The following is a 15,310-nucleotide window of genomic DNA, read 5'->3' as shown; positions in this document are numbered from 1 at the left end:
AATAGCGGCATCCATCAGGCGCGGGTTTCGAGGTGAATATTCGGGCAAACTTATAGTATCGCTGCGATATATACATATATATCTCGAGAATAGGGGAATAGAGAGTTAACTAGGATTCCTTATCCGCGCTCTTCTCTCGTGGAAGAGCAACGGGAGATATAATTCGTCGTGCGGATGAACGAGGGAATCGAGATAAATCGGACAATTCGATTTAGAACGAGGGGGAATGTCGGGATTTCGCAAAAGTACGCACAGGGACGATGATGACGAGAGGCAGAACGCCCCTTTCTTGTAAGCTTGCGACGTGATGTTGGAAAAATCGTCTTCGACGACATTCCCCGTCATTCGTCGTCTTGTTGTGCCCACCATTGAAACTCGATCTCGAAGCGAATTATTAAATCCATGATGCTAGTTTCTCGTGAATAGATGGATATATAATTACGGTGTCTCTTTCTTGCCTTTTTATTACAATTTTAATTCTATTCTTGAAACATATTAAGTATATAAGCGATTTATTTTTCGTGATATCAACTATTAACATCGAATGCAATTGCCATTTCTTTTCAGTTTTTCAAGATAAAGCTTTAAAGTATTAAAGTAGCGAAATTTTGTACTCTAAATAATTTTTTTGCAAAGTAAAATTAAATTAGAGAAATTGAAGGATTTAACACAACAATATATAGCTTTCATGATTTATTCTTCCTTAAGAACTCGAAAGTTTTTTTACATTCTAATTTCTCGATCTCGATCGCTTTCCTCGAATATAATCTTTGCAAAAATATGATAAACTATTGTTGTACAATAGTCCTTAATTTGCCGTTCGAAGATAGATCCAATTATCTCCATCTTTCACTTTAACTCTAGCAATTAGCGACGTAGTCGGTTGGATCAAACTCGGGAAATTGTTGAAATTCACGGCGAACGGTATCGATCGTAAGCGAGAAGGTCCACATGATTGTTCCCTGGACCATTTTCCTCTCTCCCTCGGCTCTCGCACGTGTCTCCCCTTTCGACTCCCTCGGTAGAAACTGAAATACTGCATTATCCGAGAAAGCGCAATCTCGAACAATACACCGTAGCCGTGCAGGTAAGTCGAACGAAGGGACGAACGAATAATCGAAGGGAATGCGGATATCGGTTTTCGATAAAATTCTCTACCGTGGCGTGGTCCATTACGGGCAACATGCGAGGCGTTTCGCCTCGCCTCGTCTCGTCTCTCGAAAAGCCAGCTGCTTTCGAGAAAGGCTAGTCGAGCCAGTGTCCACGAAAGATAGGTCAGGATGCGCAAGGAAATCGAGCAAGGACGTTCGGATATTATCCACCGCGGAATCTGTGCATTAATACTGGCGTTATCAAGATGCTCCGCGAGGGAGAAATTTTCTTGCTCTTGATATTAAAAATTTCATTATCTTCTTTCATGACGTATAAAGAGAAATATCTTTATTCGCAAAATATTCAGTGGTTAAGAAGAATTTTATACTAAATATCTTGCGGAAGTATCGTGTATATTGAAATTTGCAGTCATATAAAAGATCTCTAGGTCTTTTTTGATACTCTCTCTTTGCTAAAGTGAAATGATAAGCTATATAAAATGTCACTGAAGTGAATTTTGAATTTGCACTGTGTTTTTCGGTTCATTCAGTTTATTTCAAAAGATTTTACTGCTGTGAAAATTTTAAAGTTACTTCATATAGAGAATCCAAAAGAAAAGCTTTGCAAACTCTTTTATATATTTTTCTGTGATCTATTAAAAAGTATATTATTAAATATTTATAGATATATTTCAAAGTTTTTTCTAAAAATTTTTAAAAATAGCTTTAATAATAAATTTTTATACTTGAAGAAAATTTAGGGGCAACTTGTGTTCAAGAACTTTTAAGAAAATTAATTGAAATTTTACCCTAACTTTGTGAGATTACTTTTTAAAATTTTTTTAAGACGGAAAGTAGAGGTCAAAATACTGTTATACCAGACTTTTTCAATATTATGCTTTTAAAAATAAATTGTAACAATTTATTTATTTATTTATAGCGTTGCAATTTTTACTATATTTACAATTTGTGGTATTGAATTTATTTGAAAAGACGCAGATGTATATTACGTTATAAAATCATAGAATTTAGCGACGAGAGAGAAGATTAATGATTTCTTTAAATCTCCTTGGATATATATCCGGTGAACCTTAGCTAAACACACAGAAGTGTTTGAGGAAAAGCGGGAGAAAACTCTGATCGCGTTTAACCGATCGTCGAATACGATTTCTCTCTCGACAAAACTATCTCGTTAGCGAGGACATTACGAAAGGTAGGGCGAAAGGAAATGTTCTGTCATCTAGCTTATATACATTCGACGTAAGATCTGCATGCTTTGCTTTTTCCAATGTACTTTCTGTGCCGCTCATTATTTTTTCGGTTTACTAATGATTGCAATTCCGTTCACATTCACTCAAATCGCGTTCGTTTAACAAGCTGCGACTGCAAGAACCATATTTTTGAATCATAAAATGGATTTTTTCTAATTTCATAAAAAAATATTACACAACTTCTCGTAAGAAAGATATAAAGTACTCGTGGCTCGATAAACATTTATGTATTTCGATTCGCTTAATGCCTCTAATGCACAATTTTTTTTCTTCTAAAAAAATATATTTATTTTAAGTAGAATATTAGTTATAGATATCTATTGCACAAAATATTTTAGTTATATTACAGCTACGCGCACACACACACACACACACACACACACACACACACACACACACACACACACACACACACACACACACACACACACACATTTGCTTATCGATTATGATTTTATTTTTTAGTTTCGGCGATTTATTTATTCTTGCATGGTTCTTGGATCCATCCACCAATTTTCTCTCGCACAATAAATTGGTTCGCGATCGATATTGACGCTACGCGGAAAAATTTTGCAAAAGTGCATCGCTCTTAAAAAAACAAAAGCATTAAACTATACGGATGGTTCCAACAATCAAACATGATTTCGTGCGACGCGGTTCTCAAAGGGAAAGCTTTCGTGGTAGAAAGAGAGGATCTTTGAAGGATTGCCAGGTGGAACGACGAGACTAAAACTCGAGTTCGTTCCAAGAGTTACACATCACGCTCGTTTGTCCTTTGAGACCACTGTCGGTGACATTGTTGCGACGATCGACGGAGAAAAATTACGTTCCACGAAATGCGACTCGTTTTACAGCGCGAGGCGCAGAGTGTAATTTAGTATCCCTTGACAAGCTTGCATTTTCGTAATAAATCATAAAATTCGTGATGTAGCGCCATAGATATATTTTAATCTCGTTGATTTACACAAAATTTGATTTATGATAAAATAAATTTATAAAAAAATTAAGGGATCTATTTTTGCCGGTTCGAAAAATTAATTGTTGAGAACAAAAATAAAAATAGATACATGTGAATTTTTAATAAGGCAATTGTTCAAGTTAATAACAGCGTGTGTCAATAATTGATAGATTCAATTTTCTTTCTTTCCTTAAATAAATCGTGTGATATTAACGAAAAGATGGATTTCATTACGTGCTGGTAATATCGCATTTAACGTCATATAATCGCTGAAAATCTTCCGGTCGCAAATGTCATCGAGAAAAATCCGACAACAACGATAAATTTTCTCCGTCGTCGCTCGACTTGATCGTTTTCGTTCCTTGTAGTATTTGTGTCGTTGGTTTGGTAGCTAGAGCGACGATATACACTACCTAGTTAAGACCCGAGAACCGCCACGAGAAGCTGAGAGTGTCCGAAAAAAGAAAAAGACAAAAAGACAAAGAGAAAGAAAGAAAGAGCTAACGAAGCTGAGAGAAAGAGTGGTTTTTAATGAGGTAACGCGATGGCGACGAACGCGACGGAATCGAGCAACGTTCAAAACTATCGTCGTCACGTTTTTGGCGACACGAAGCTTTGCATACCCGAGAGGTACGTTGACGTCGTACCGCGTGGCGTTGGTGCCCAGGGTATCGTCTGGTGAGTAAAAATCCATGGTCCATACGATGCGTCATACGTTGCCGGTATGCCCATTTTTCTGTCTCTCGTTGACACTTTGATAGTCACTTTCATTGCATATTAAACAATACGTTTCTCTCGTCCATGCATGTGTATTAAATTTGTCATTGCTGAGAATTTGGTGTGCAATTTTTTTTCGCGAATATCTCGTCGTATATTTTCTTGACTATTTTTTTCCGAAATAAATGCTATATAAATTTATCTTGCAAACGTTTCAAAGAAATACGAACATAATATTTTTGTATTTATTAATATTCTGTACTTAGCATATGGCATTATTTTTGTATGATGCTCTGTTAACATTACGGATTAATATTACATTTGAGTAAATAAAAAAAATCTTGTGAAACAAACAGGACATAGATAGGCGGTATAATTTATTAGAATCGAAAATAAAATAATTTATAAATGCTAACAAGTTTTTTATCGCGCTCAGAAATTATTTATTTTAATTTGACATTTTTTTTTCCTGGGGAGAGGCGAAAGATTGATAGATCGATTAAGTGCATAATTGATCTTTTGCATTTTTCTGTTGCAGCGCGGCGTACGACACCGTCACTGCGCAAAATGTGGCAATTAAGAAGCTGTCTAGACCTTTTCAAAACGTGACACACGCAAAGAGGGCCTACAGAGAGTTCAAACTCATGAAGCTGGTCAATCACAAAAATGTAAGTTTTACCGTCTCAATCTCGTTTCGTTGCGACATCCTCGATGCGTGACATGTATTTGCTTCGGACGCGTATACGTTGCATTTGTCGTGTATGTGCAATAAAAAAGATCGCGATAAAATTTGTATACGTTCCGTATTATTCAAGTGTTAAAGCTTTACCGTTAAATCTAACACATTTTCAGTCGAGTATATTCAGAGTCAATATTACTTTTCTCATCGTACTCACGATCATAATTTCGATTCTCACTAGTTTGGGAATAGGATGTGTGCTAATTAAATTACAACTCGGGATTTACGGAAATTGAAAATTTAAAGTAAATTCAGGCATTAATCAAATTTTCTAATCGAATCAACTCTGTTCGAGTCGATCCAGTTTCGATCATTTCTTAATTCGATATCAGAAGGATATAATTGAGGAGAGTTAAATGCAATAATAATAATTGAAATCCGAATACGCGCGCGAGAAAAGAGAAGAGCCAGAGGATAAATTTTACTTGCGGTCATTCAGATGATTTCGGGAGAGCGAAATTGACTCGCACGTTATTATTGCATCCGACTTCTCAATTTACTTGTCACCTCGCAGATAATCGGTCTTCTGAACGCGTTCACGCCGCAACGATCGCTGGACGAGTTTCAAGACGTGTACCTGGTGATGGAGCTCATGGACGCGAATCTGTGCCAGGTGATCCAGATGGATCTGGATCACGAACGTATGTCGTATCTTCTCTACCAGATGCTGTGTGGCATCAAGCACTTGCACTCGGCCGGCATCATTCATAGGGTATGTCTGCGTTGCATCTGAAAATTGCATAACAGTTGGAGTCATTTAATTTACCGTAACGAGTTTCATTAGCGACAACCATTTCTGCATATTACATGTTGTTCTCTGTTATTGTTGTTGTTGTTGTTGTTGTAGTTTCGCGGCGAAAGAATTAACTGCAGTTGCTCTGATTAATTTTCCGCTCCTCCCGCGCGTATAATAGAATAACTAAATGGGCGTCGTGCGCCTCATTAAAAATGAAGCGATTACAGAACCAGCGCGCGCGTAATTGCGCGCAAAAAATTAAAATTTAGACGTAACGCGATTAACTTGCTATCTAATATTTTGTCATGGTTATTCTTCTGATTTATATTAATTTCATAATTAAAAGAAATTCTACCGTTTTTAAATTAATTTTTTTTTTAGTAATTTTCTCAAACGATCACAGACAAATCTCTAAGATTCGATTTTGCCTTCCGATCCTTAGGATCTAAAGCCAAGCAACATCGTCGTGAAGTCCGACTGCACGCTAAAGATCCTCGACTTCGGTTTGGCGAGGACCGCCGGCACCACATTCATGATGACACCCTATGTCGTAACGCGGTATTATCGGGCGCCAGAGGTGAGCCAAATTTCTCTGACGAGATGTAATTTTTTCGCGATATCATAGTTTCCAGTTTGACCCTTCCGCTCACTCGGAATGTCTATCCTCTTTCCCAGGTGATTTTGGGAATGGGTTACAAGGAAAACGTGGATATCTGGTCGGTGGGATGTATTATGGGCGAAATGATCCGCGGTGGTGTTCTCTTCCCGGGCACAGATCACATCGATCAATGGAACAAAATAATCGGTAAGACTGATATTTTTTGATGTTGATGGTTTATTATATTATAAATATAAAATTTTATATATAGCATAATTGTATTACTAATCTAACAATATTAATTATACTATTGAATACTAGAGTAACTTGATTTTATAAAATACAATTTTGTGGAATATAAAATCAATTTTTAATTTTAAAGATATTATGAAATAAAATTAAATTTAAAATGAAATAAAATTCCATGTTTTAAATATTATTTTATTATATAAATATGCGTGTTTTCGGGATCAAATAAAATATAAAAATAGCGAATATAATTTAGAATCTCAAAAAATTAAAATCTGCATTTGTTTAATTCATTTTATATTTTTAATCATAAAGATAACTATATAATTATTTTATTTTATAACATTTTTGTGAACGATTATGATTACTTTACATTATTTCTTCAAATATTTTTTTGTTATAAAGATAATAGTGTTATTGCTTTACAGACTAATATTTTTTTAATATAAAAGAAGGATAATTATGATATATTACCGCAATCTTTCAAATTTCATTTTTGCATAATGGTTTATTTGCAGAGCAACTTGGCACTCCAGCGCAAGAGTTCATGCAACGGCTGCAGCCGACTGTCAGGAATTACGTGGAGAACAGGCCGCGGTATCCAGGCTATCCTTTCGAGAGGCTATTCCCGGACGTTCTGTTTCCCTCGGACTCCTCGGAGCACAATAGATTAAAAGGTGAGTGGGTCAGCGAGTCGACGTCCGCATCGCGGAATCGATCGCGGAACTCGCGCGTTCCGACACTCGGACGAGAAGATCTTGCATTCTCGCTGCTGCTACCTTGTCTTTTCTCGTTCTTTCCTTTACAATGTTTACTTCCTCTTCCAGCGAGCCAAGCCAGGGATCTATTGTCGCGCATGCTCGTGATCGATCCGGAACGACGCATTTCCGTGGACGAGGCGTTGCTGCACAATTACATAAACGTCTGGTACGATGAGGGGGAAGTCAATGCCGTAAGTAGGCTTTATCGATTGATCGCGTGAATAAGTTGGCCTCTTCTAATCGGATCGTCTTCTACGAGATCATTCGAGAAATCATTCGATCCATCATTGTGTTCACCAATTTAATTCGAGAGAAAGCACATTAAAATCTTCTTTCTTATATTTTGAAACGAGTAAATGCATTTTTTTTAAAAATATGTACAATAAAATAATTATACTTTTTATATGATAAAATATCTTGGTAATATAGATTATAAAACAGATTTTTCACGTTGAAGATGATCCTTTCTTAGAAGACATTTGCCATCTTTTTATTTTTCGAGAAAATTTTTATCAAAGAACCGATCGTTAACTTTCAATTATTTACGAGAAAACTGTTTTGTGTTACAGCCTGCACCAGGTCCATATGACCATAGCGTGGACGAGAGGGAACATACGGTGGATCAGTGGAAGGAGCTGATCTACCAGGAAGTGATGGAATACGAGACAAGTCACAATCCAGCGGCGGTCGCCCAATCGTCAGAGAGCACCGGAAGTCGGTAGATACTGCGAAACAGCAGCTTATGCGCGGGTCCCTTTTCGCGGAACCCTTTAAAAAAGCATCCGAATAGTCTGACTTATCGCGTGGATGACGGGGCGACTTAACGATAGAAAAAAAAGGAAAACTGGAGAGAGAAAGAAAGAAATAGAGAAAAGAAGAGATGAATTGAGATGTCCACGAATCGATCTCCCTCTCCTTCAGGAAGACAAGAAATACGAACGGGTAAAATGTTGAAAAGGGAGAAGTTTATTCTGTCGAGACGCAGAAGAGCAAATCAGAATCTTCGTGATCAAGTGATGAAACCAGTTTCGAAGATGATCCATTAACGATTCCCCCGCTCGATCTTTTCTCCTCTGGAATGATCTGAATATGTACCCCTTATCCAGAATGCGAGATTCGCGACCGCCATCTTCGAGAGACACGCGCCGAATATCCGAAACATCCTCGTCACTTCTGTTGCACTTCACAAGAGCTATGAAAATCGGGAAGAATCGTGGAACATGCGTCAAGATCAGAAGACACGGTTCGTGGAGAAGAGGACAAGAAAGGGAACGATCAAACTGCTTGGGCGAAGAAGTTACCGCGTCGCGCATTGTCGTCTCCTCAACTACTGCCAGCCTGGGTTGTTAGATGAACCTCTTTCTTCTCCTCGGTTCATTTGTCTCTTCGACCGAGCACTTCCTCAAGAAATTCTTAAATCCTTGTTCCACGGTACGATATTTCTATCTCCGTTCGATGCCGCGTCCACTTGACTTTCCTTTTAGTACGAGAGAGTTTTCTCTGCTCCGCAAGCGGACGCCGATGTTTCGAACTTCGATAGTCGTCCCGCAATCCTGGACATTCGTCGTGCATTTCATAGCAATAAAATCGAAGACGCGGAAGAAAAAATGATGTATAAATATCGTTCCTGTGTGATACAGTTTGTAAGGTTTTATAATTGTCGGAGGCTGAATCATTCTTTTAACTTTTGAAAGAAAAACCGGGAGGATCAAATGATTGATCGATCGCCTGTTACAACTCCCGAAAGAATCGATCGAGCGCGTTTATTATTTGCGCGTGAACAACTATATACTATATATATTTTTCCTACCATTGTTAAGTACATATGGGAACACACACGATTCTGAACTATGTATCATTGTAACTTTAACTATCCTATACTCTTTCGATATACGGGATGCAAAGATATCACATAAGGAGATAAGGGAAAATTTATACAGAGCTTATAGTCGCTCGATCATTCTGTCACAGGAGAGTAGCGGGTGATCATCAGGACAAGACTAATCCCTGGGATTTTGTTTTATTAAGTTGCGAATAGTCGCGATAAAAATATAAGTTTAGGTGTATTTGTTAATTTAATTTGTACGGAACTCTTGTTCTCCGTACAATATGCATGCAGCGCAATGCAATGAGACGTATGAAACGCAAATGGAATAGGAGAAACGATGCATTAGAAACAAGTCTCGAACCGATCGTTCAAGAAAAAGACGCGATCGATGTGTGTGTGTGTGTGTGTGTGTGTGTGTGTGTGTGTGTGTGTGTGTGTGTGTGTGTGTGTGTGTGTGTGAGAGAGAGAGAGAGAGAGAGAGAGAGAGAGAGAGAGAGAGAGAGAGAGAGAGAGAGAGAGAGAGAGAGAGAGAGAGAGAGAGAGAGAGAGAGAGAGAGAGAGAGAGAGAGAGAGAGAGAAAGGAATAGGATTTTGTACATAATAATAATAATAATTATTGTGAATTAGAGTGCTGAACGAGAATGTCCGCGTGATCTTGCGCGATACCGATTTTTCGTAAGTGTGTGCTTTTCGTTCGGATACTTCGCATCTCCGCTCTGTGTGCTTTCGTCTCAGTCGTTATCAGTGCCAGTAGATACGCGATTTATGATATTTCATATTTGTAATTTTGTAGTCATAAGGGATTGAAGAACACTGATTAATTTTATCGAGTCGATAGAAAGAAGGAAAGAGAGAGAGGGAGAGAGAATTGCAAGAGATAGTGTACAATGTCTCACAACGATCGATTTTCGTAATAGCATCAGGGACTCTGCGATCTTGCAGTTACCGATTATACTTTTTAGATGAGTAGTAGCGATACTAGATGATACTACTCTCTTGTGCAATCTCGCGTACAATATTGTCGCGCGATGAACCCACGGTGCTTACTACTTTGCAATCGATAAAAGAATCGAGGGAAATTGATTGTTAAATCAATGCAATAATTAATAAAATAAAAATAGAATTGAGCATGCATTGGAAAGGGCGAAAAAAGATGATTTTCGCTTAGTTTGTTTTGCGAAGATATAAATCTTTGCAGAAAAAAGTGTTTATTGAATTTTTATTCTTTTTATTAGATCGTGGGTGTGATTCATACTTTATAGGGGAAATAATATACATATATATATGTATGAAGGGGAGAAATATTTGGCAAAAGAGTATCGCGAAACGACTGTCGTATAATAATGGATGAGGGGAAACCGGGTCGGGAGAGCCGATAATGCTGATGATTATGACGACTACTATATGAATATAACTGTATTTATTACGCGACTTGAGGAGAATCTACAAATAAATACCGAATCGAAATGGTGATGAAGAATTGTATAATGTAAACGTTAAATTTTTATTTTCCACGACGATAGTTATGTGAATATATTGCTACAGTCCGATCCAAATATAATCAAGCTTTTGTAACACTAATTATAATAAAAAATCTAATAATGATACTGCTAATTACACGTAATTGTATCGCACACACACGATAAAAATTATAAAGTATGAGCTACAAATAAGCAGTCTCGTTTTTACGCGTGTACGGAAGCGAAGAGTAGTGCGCCCAAAAATCTTTACAAATTCACCTAGTTGTCGCTCTGTAGATGAACAAACGTCCTTTTCATCTAATGCATTTCTTTCGCATATTTATACTGTGTACGCATGTCCCATACGCATATCATGAATAAGCCTTTTCCATTATGAAATTAAAAAAAGATATGAAACTAAAACGTTTTTGGCACCCTTTTGCCACACTATTTTTTAACTTCTGCGCATAATTCGTCATATATTTACAGATTGTGTATTTTGCAATAACATTTTATCGAAAGTAATAAACATGACTAAGATTAAGCGAACGCAACATCCTCTTAGCGTTCTAAGAAAATTCTTTAAAAATAAGTTAATTGAAAGAGTTATCTCTAATTTTCAAAATTGAGTATTAGACGTAAAAATTAAATAGCACATTTAATTTTTTTTTTTAGTTTCCAAAAAATAGGATATTTGCCTCGAATCTTTCATGCGAGATATTTTTAAATAATAAAACTATTTTTCGAGATTTCAAGCATAATTTACTAGAGTAAAATTCTGGCCTTTTTTAATTTACCAATATAATTTTTTAGACTGACATTTTAATGCATAATTGACGGCCAAATTTTTTTTACGATACCATTTTTAAATTATACTTACAATATTCGCGATCATCACCACTACACATTAAATAAAGTCAATTATATTTAATCAACGGACGATATTTAGCAGTTAAAAGCGTACCCAGATAATATCTCTCGGGTGTTGCACCAACACATAGGGTAATTTCTACGACCCTTCGTGCGTGCATTCACAGGGTAACTCTCGTTGAACTTAAGCGAAAATCAAGAGAAAAAAATAAGAACCCCAGAAAAAAGTTGTAGCTATTTCAAGAGTGCGGATGAACGCGGTTGAAGGTGAGAATGAGAGATGAGAGAAATAGAAAGAGAGAAAGAAATACAACTATTTTTCCATTTGCGAGTTGCAAAAAGCCTTTTTCTTCGTACAGTGAGCGCGCTGAGGGAAAACTCGGTAAACCGTGATTCCTGATGAAATTTCGTCCAGCTCCTTCTGTGAGCCAGCACAATCTTTTAAATCACTTTCGAGAATCGCTGAATCGCTTGCGACATTTCTTTCCCGTCTGCAAGAGAGTATGGGAGAAAAAAAAGGAAATAAGAGAGAAAAAATCGAGAAAATTTTGTAATATTCGCTACGATAATCTTCCCACGATATTTGTACCTATTCTTATCATAATTCAGAATTTCTAAAGATTTTTGGATATACGCCGTAAAAAAAAAAAAAGAGAGAAAGAGAGAGTGTGTGAGTGAAAGCGAACGAGCGAGAGAGAGAGAACAATTATATAATTTGCCCGGTTTCGGAAATACTTTTTACTCGAAGCGAACAGGGGGGAAGGCCCGGATCACACCGAAGGACATCGTCCTCGACGATTTTGTGTGTGTGTACACACGTAGAACAGCCAAACACATAAAATACACATACACGCACACACACAAAGATACATACGTACGTACAATACCGTAGTTGTGGCAGCTCGTACTACGTTCTTCTCGTTTCCATAGTTAAAGCAGCAAACGTAGTAGCAAGGATAATAAACGGTAGTGAGTAACGATATAATGAGTAAAGTAACGATAACGATAACATAATAAATAGTAAAGGATAATAATTAAAAAAAAAAAGAAGTAAACGCGATATTATTCACAGAATTCGTGTTAGAGAGGAGGAAGAGGGTAGGAAATCCGCGCCCGGTATAATATTAATTATATATCTTGTAAACGCGACGATTCTCTCCGGCGCATCTTTTTAGGTAATCTCGATCGACTGCAAAATCGGCGAAACTTGTCTTAAATACTCACTCTTCAATACGTAGAACATGATTGTATACGACGATTGTTACAATCCAACGAACGTGCTCAGAACGCGCAATATTGGTGATAAAAAAGAAAAAAAAATTGAATCAGTGCGATTATCGAGCAAAAGAAAAACGACTGTAGAAAAAAATTAGCGGGGTACCTTTCAGTCATGTGCCTTTGACACCTTTGAAAGAGAAGCCACATTGATTAGATGACTCGAAATCGAAACAGATGACAAGAAATATAACAATAAAGACATAAAGATAGATGAAGAATGGATGAGGACGTTATTTTTTTCCTATTTCATTTAAACACGTCATATTAAACATGAAATGAATGAAAAACAGTTTTTACCTATCGCTCTATTGAAATAAAGTCTTCAAAAATTAAATATTAATCACAATCCGATAAGCAATAAATGATTTATGGATGCAAGAGAGAACGAGGAACCAAATATTAAGATATTACGAATTAATATCTCTTTGATTAAAATGTTAAGAATTGACCCTCCGTTCTTAATAGTTATTAAATGTAATTAATGTATTAAATGTATATATAATCTATGACAGTAGTAAGGATATTCATTTAATTTTATCCTTCATAATTCTTCGGATTTTCTCTTTCATTCCTTTTCTTCATTCTCTCTTATAAAAGATTCTTTTTATTTATTTTGTTTTTTTTAATTTTTGTACTCTATGATTTTATTCCAGATTTTTATTGATTCTCGTATTTCGGCTTTATTCGTTCATTTTTATTTATGTTATTCGGAAATACCGTATTGCGCGTTCACGAGCAGGATCGAGTCCTCGGCTCACAGTGATCCCGGCGACGTCCTGGCAGCCGCCAATCGCTTCCGAAACCAGGGAAAATCGACACCCTATGTTATACATATACATAAAAACTCTAGGATATAAATGAGAAAAAAGAGGAATAATCCGGTTGAAAGAAACAATAGCTAAAATACTGTAAGGATGATGATAAGAATTAGACTAATTAATCGCTAAAAAATGAGAGAGAGAGTGACATAAACGATAATTTTTTTTAGCGCGATAAGAGTAACAAAAATGGAATATTTTGAACGATTCGAGTGGGACTATGGGCAGAAGATAAGATGGGAGGGTAAGTCATGGAAGGAGGAGAAAGGGAAGAGATTAATGAAGAAACAAAATAATAATGTCCATGTTGCTAATCTTAGGGGTGAGATAGATATCGCGTATAGGCGACGTCTTATTTTAAAGAAACTTAGTCCTTAGTACACAAGCAAGAGTGAGAGAACGAGAGAAAGAAAGAACACAAATACACATACATCTACACAAAAAGATACATATAAATAGCGTAATGTCTATCAGACACAGCAAGATCTCTAAACTATCATTGACAAATGATGTACAAAGAAGAAACGTTCTCTCTGAAAAACAATTTTTTTTTTCCTTTTATGCGAATGAAAGTGTGGAATGCAGAGATCGAAATCGATCGACGTGGACCTCGATTTTCGTTTTATCAGCATCAGAAATTAAACTTTAAAATGATAATTAAATGATCATTGATTCCTAAACGATTTACGCAGGAGACTTGCTGATCAATACTATCAACAAGTTCCCAGTCGTTTCCTCCTATGTCAGAGGGAAGTATCAGTCGCCAGAGCAATAATGATCTTAATGATGTATCTTACATTCTTCCAATCTAATAATAATAATCCTGTTTTGGAACCTCTTTCTCAATTTCGGTCTCATTCCCATCGAAATTCCAGCGTTGACGGATTGCCTATGAAAGTAGATCGAGATGCTCGATCTAGAAATCCTGATGTTGGAATTTCATCCACTTCTTCGCTGATGATCTTTTATTGGAACACCAACGATCCGGCAGACGCAAACTTTTTTTTTATGGCCACGAAGACCTTCATCAGGCCTTAAATGTATTCTTGAGAGTTTCATTCTTCGAGTGTGATAGTTTCATTTTGATTTTATTTTGACACGATAAAACTCTCCTACGAACTTGGAAGGCGAAAGTAAACTTTATTAAGACTGTTTGAGATTTTCATTTCTCGTTGTAATGATTTTTTGCAGACATCTGACAGAATTTTTTTTCTTTAAGATAGCGGCTCGGATTAAAACTCTTAAAAATACATTTGGATTTTATACTAGAGAATAATAGGGGAAAAAGCATAGAAAAAAGAAAAAAAAATGGCAGAAGTGAATCTTTTCTTTTTCTGTAGATAATCACACATATACACACATAAAATAGTCATGCGTGTGTGAGAAGAGAGAAAGAGAGAGAGAGAGAGAGAGAGAGAGAGAGAGAGAGAGAGAGAGAGAGAGAGAGAGAGAGAGAGAGAGAGAGAGAACGTAATTATTATAAATATTAACAATTAATTAATATTGAATATATACCTCTTCTGTACATACAATTAAGCAACAACAATAATAATGAATAATAATTGATGATCGTGAACGATGGACGAACGGCAGAACGGGGCAAACACAATAATTGCACATTGTTTTTAGCAAAAAGAAGAAAAGGCGAAACGCGGTAGCGAACGCAATTATTACTAAGTTGTGAATATTAATAAGTACGATTGTAATTGTAATTATATATACTTATATTCGCGGCGATACGATGATGTAATTGTATGGGATCCACGCATACATACACACCACACGATATAAATATTATAAATACATTATATAATAACGATGACGACGATGGTGGAGACAATGGTGATTTTTATTATGTTACTATTATTATTATTATTAATTATTAATTGTCACCATTATTATTACGATCATTATGGTTGTATTATATATTGTACTG

General features: G+C 36.3%; 1 protein-coding gene across 6 annotated transcripts in view; it reads left to right on the top strand.

Annotated features, from left to right (window-relative positions):
* The window catches only part of Bsk (mitogen-activated protein kinase dJNK), a 149,524-nt gene extending 134,681 nt beyond the window's left edge, over positions 1–14,843 (top strand). For 4 of the 6 annotated variants that reach the window (XM_083051411.1, XM_083051409.1, XM_083051412.1 and 1 more), the window contains 7 exons: positions 4,576–4,705; positions 5,291–5,488; positions 5,955–6,089; positions 6,188–6,317; positions 6,878–7,036; positions 7,187–7,311; positions 7,690–14,843. In XM_083051411.1, coding sequence (XP_082907537.1) covers positions 4,576–4,705; positions 5,291–5,488; positions 5,955–6,089; positions 6,188–6,317; positions 6,878–7,036; positions 7,187–7,311; positions 7,690–7,842 — 1,030 coding nt within the window. In that variant the 3' untranslated portion in view covers positions 7,843–14,843. Of the gene's footprint in view, positions 1–3,711; positions 3,999–4,575; positions 4,706–5,290; positions 5,489–5,954; positions 6,090–6,187; positions 6,318–6,877; positions 7,037–7,186; positions 7,312–7,689 lie in introns of all 6 variants that reach the window. The other 2 variants (XM_083051413.1, XM_083051414.1) reach the window with 2 other exon arrangements.
* Positions 14,844–15,310: the final 467 nt, after the last annotated feature.

The sequence above is a fragment of the Prenolepis imparis genome, unplaced genomic scaffold (genome assembly GCF_030444845.1).
Source record: "Prenolepis imparis isolate NDT839.2.m4 unplaced genomic scaffold, iyPreImpa1.0 SCAF_12, whole genome shotgun sequence".
NCBI lineage: Eukaryota > Metazoa > Arthropoda > Insecta > Hymenoptera > Formicidae > Prenolepis > Prenolepis imparis.
Note: the sequence above shows the minus strand (reverse complement) of the source record. Positions and strands in the feature narration are given on the sequence as shown.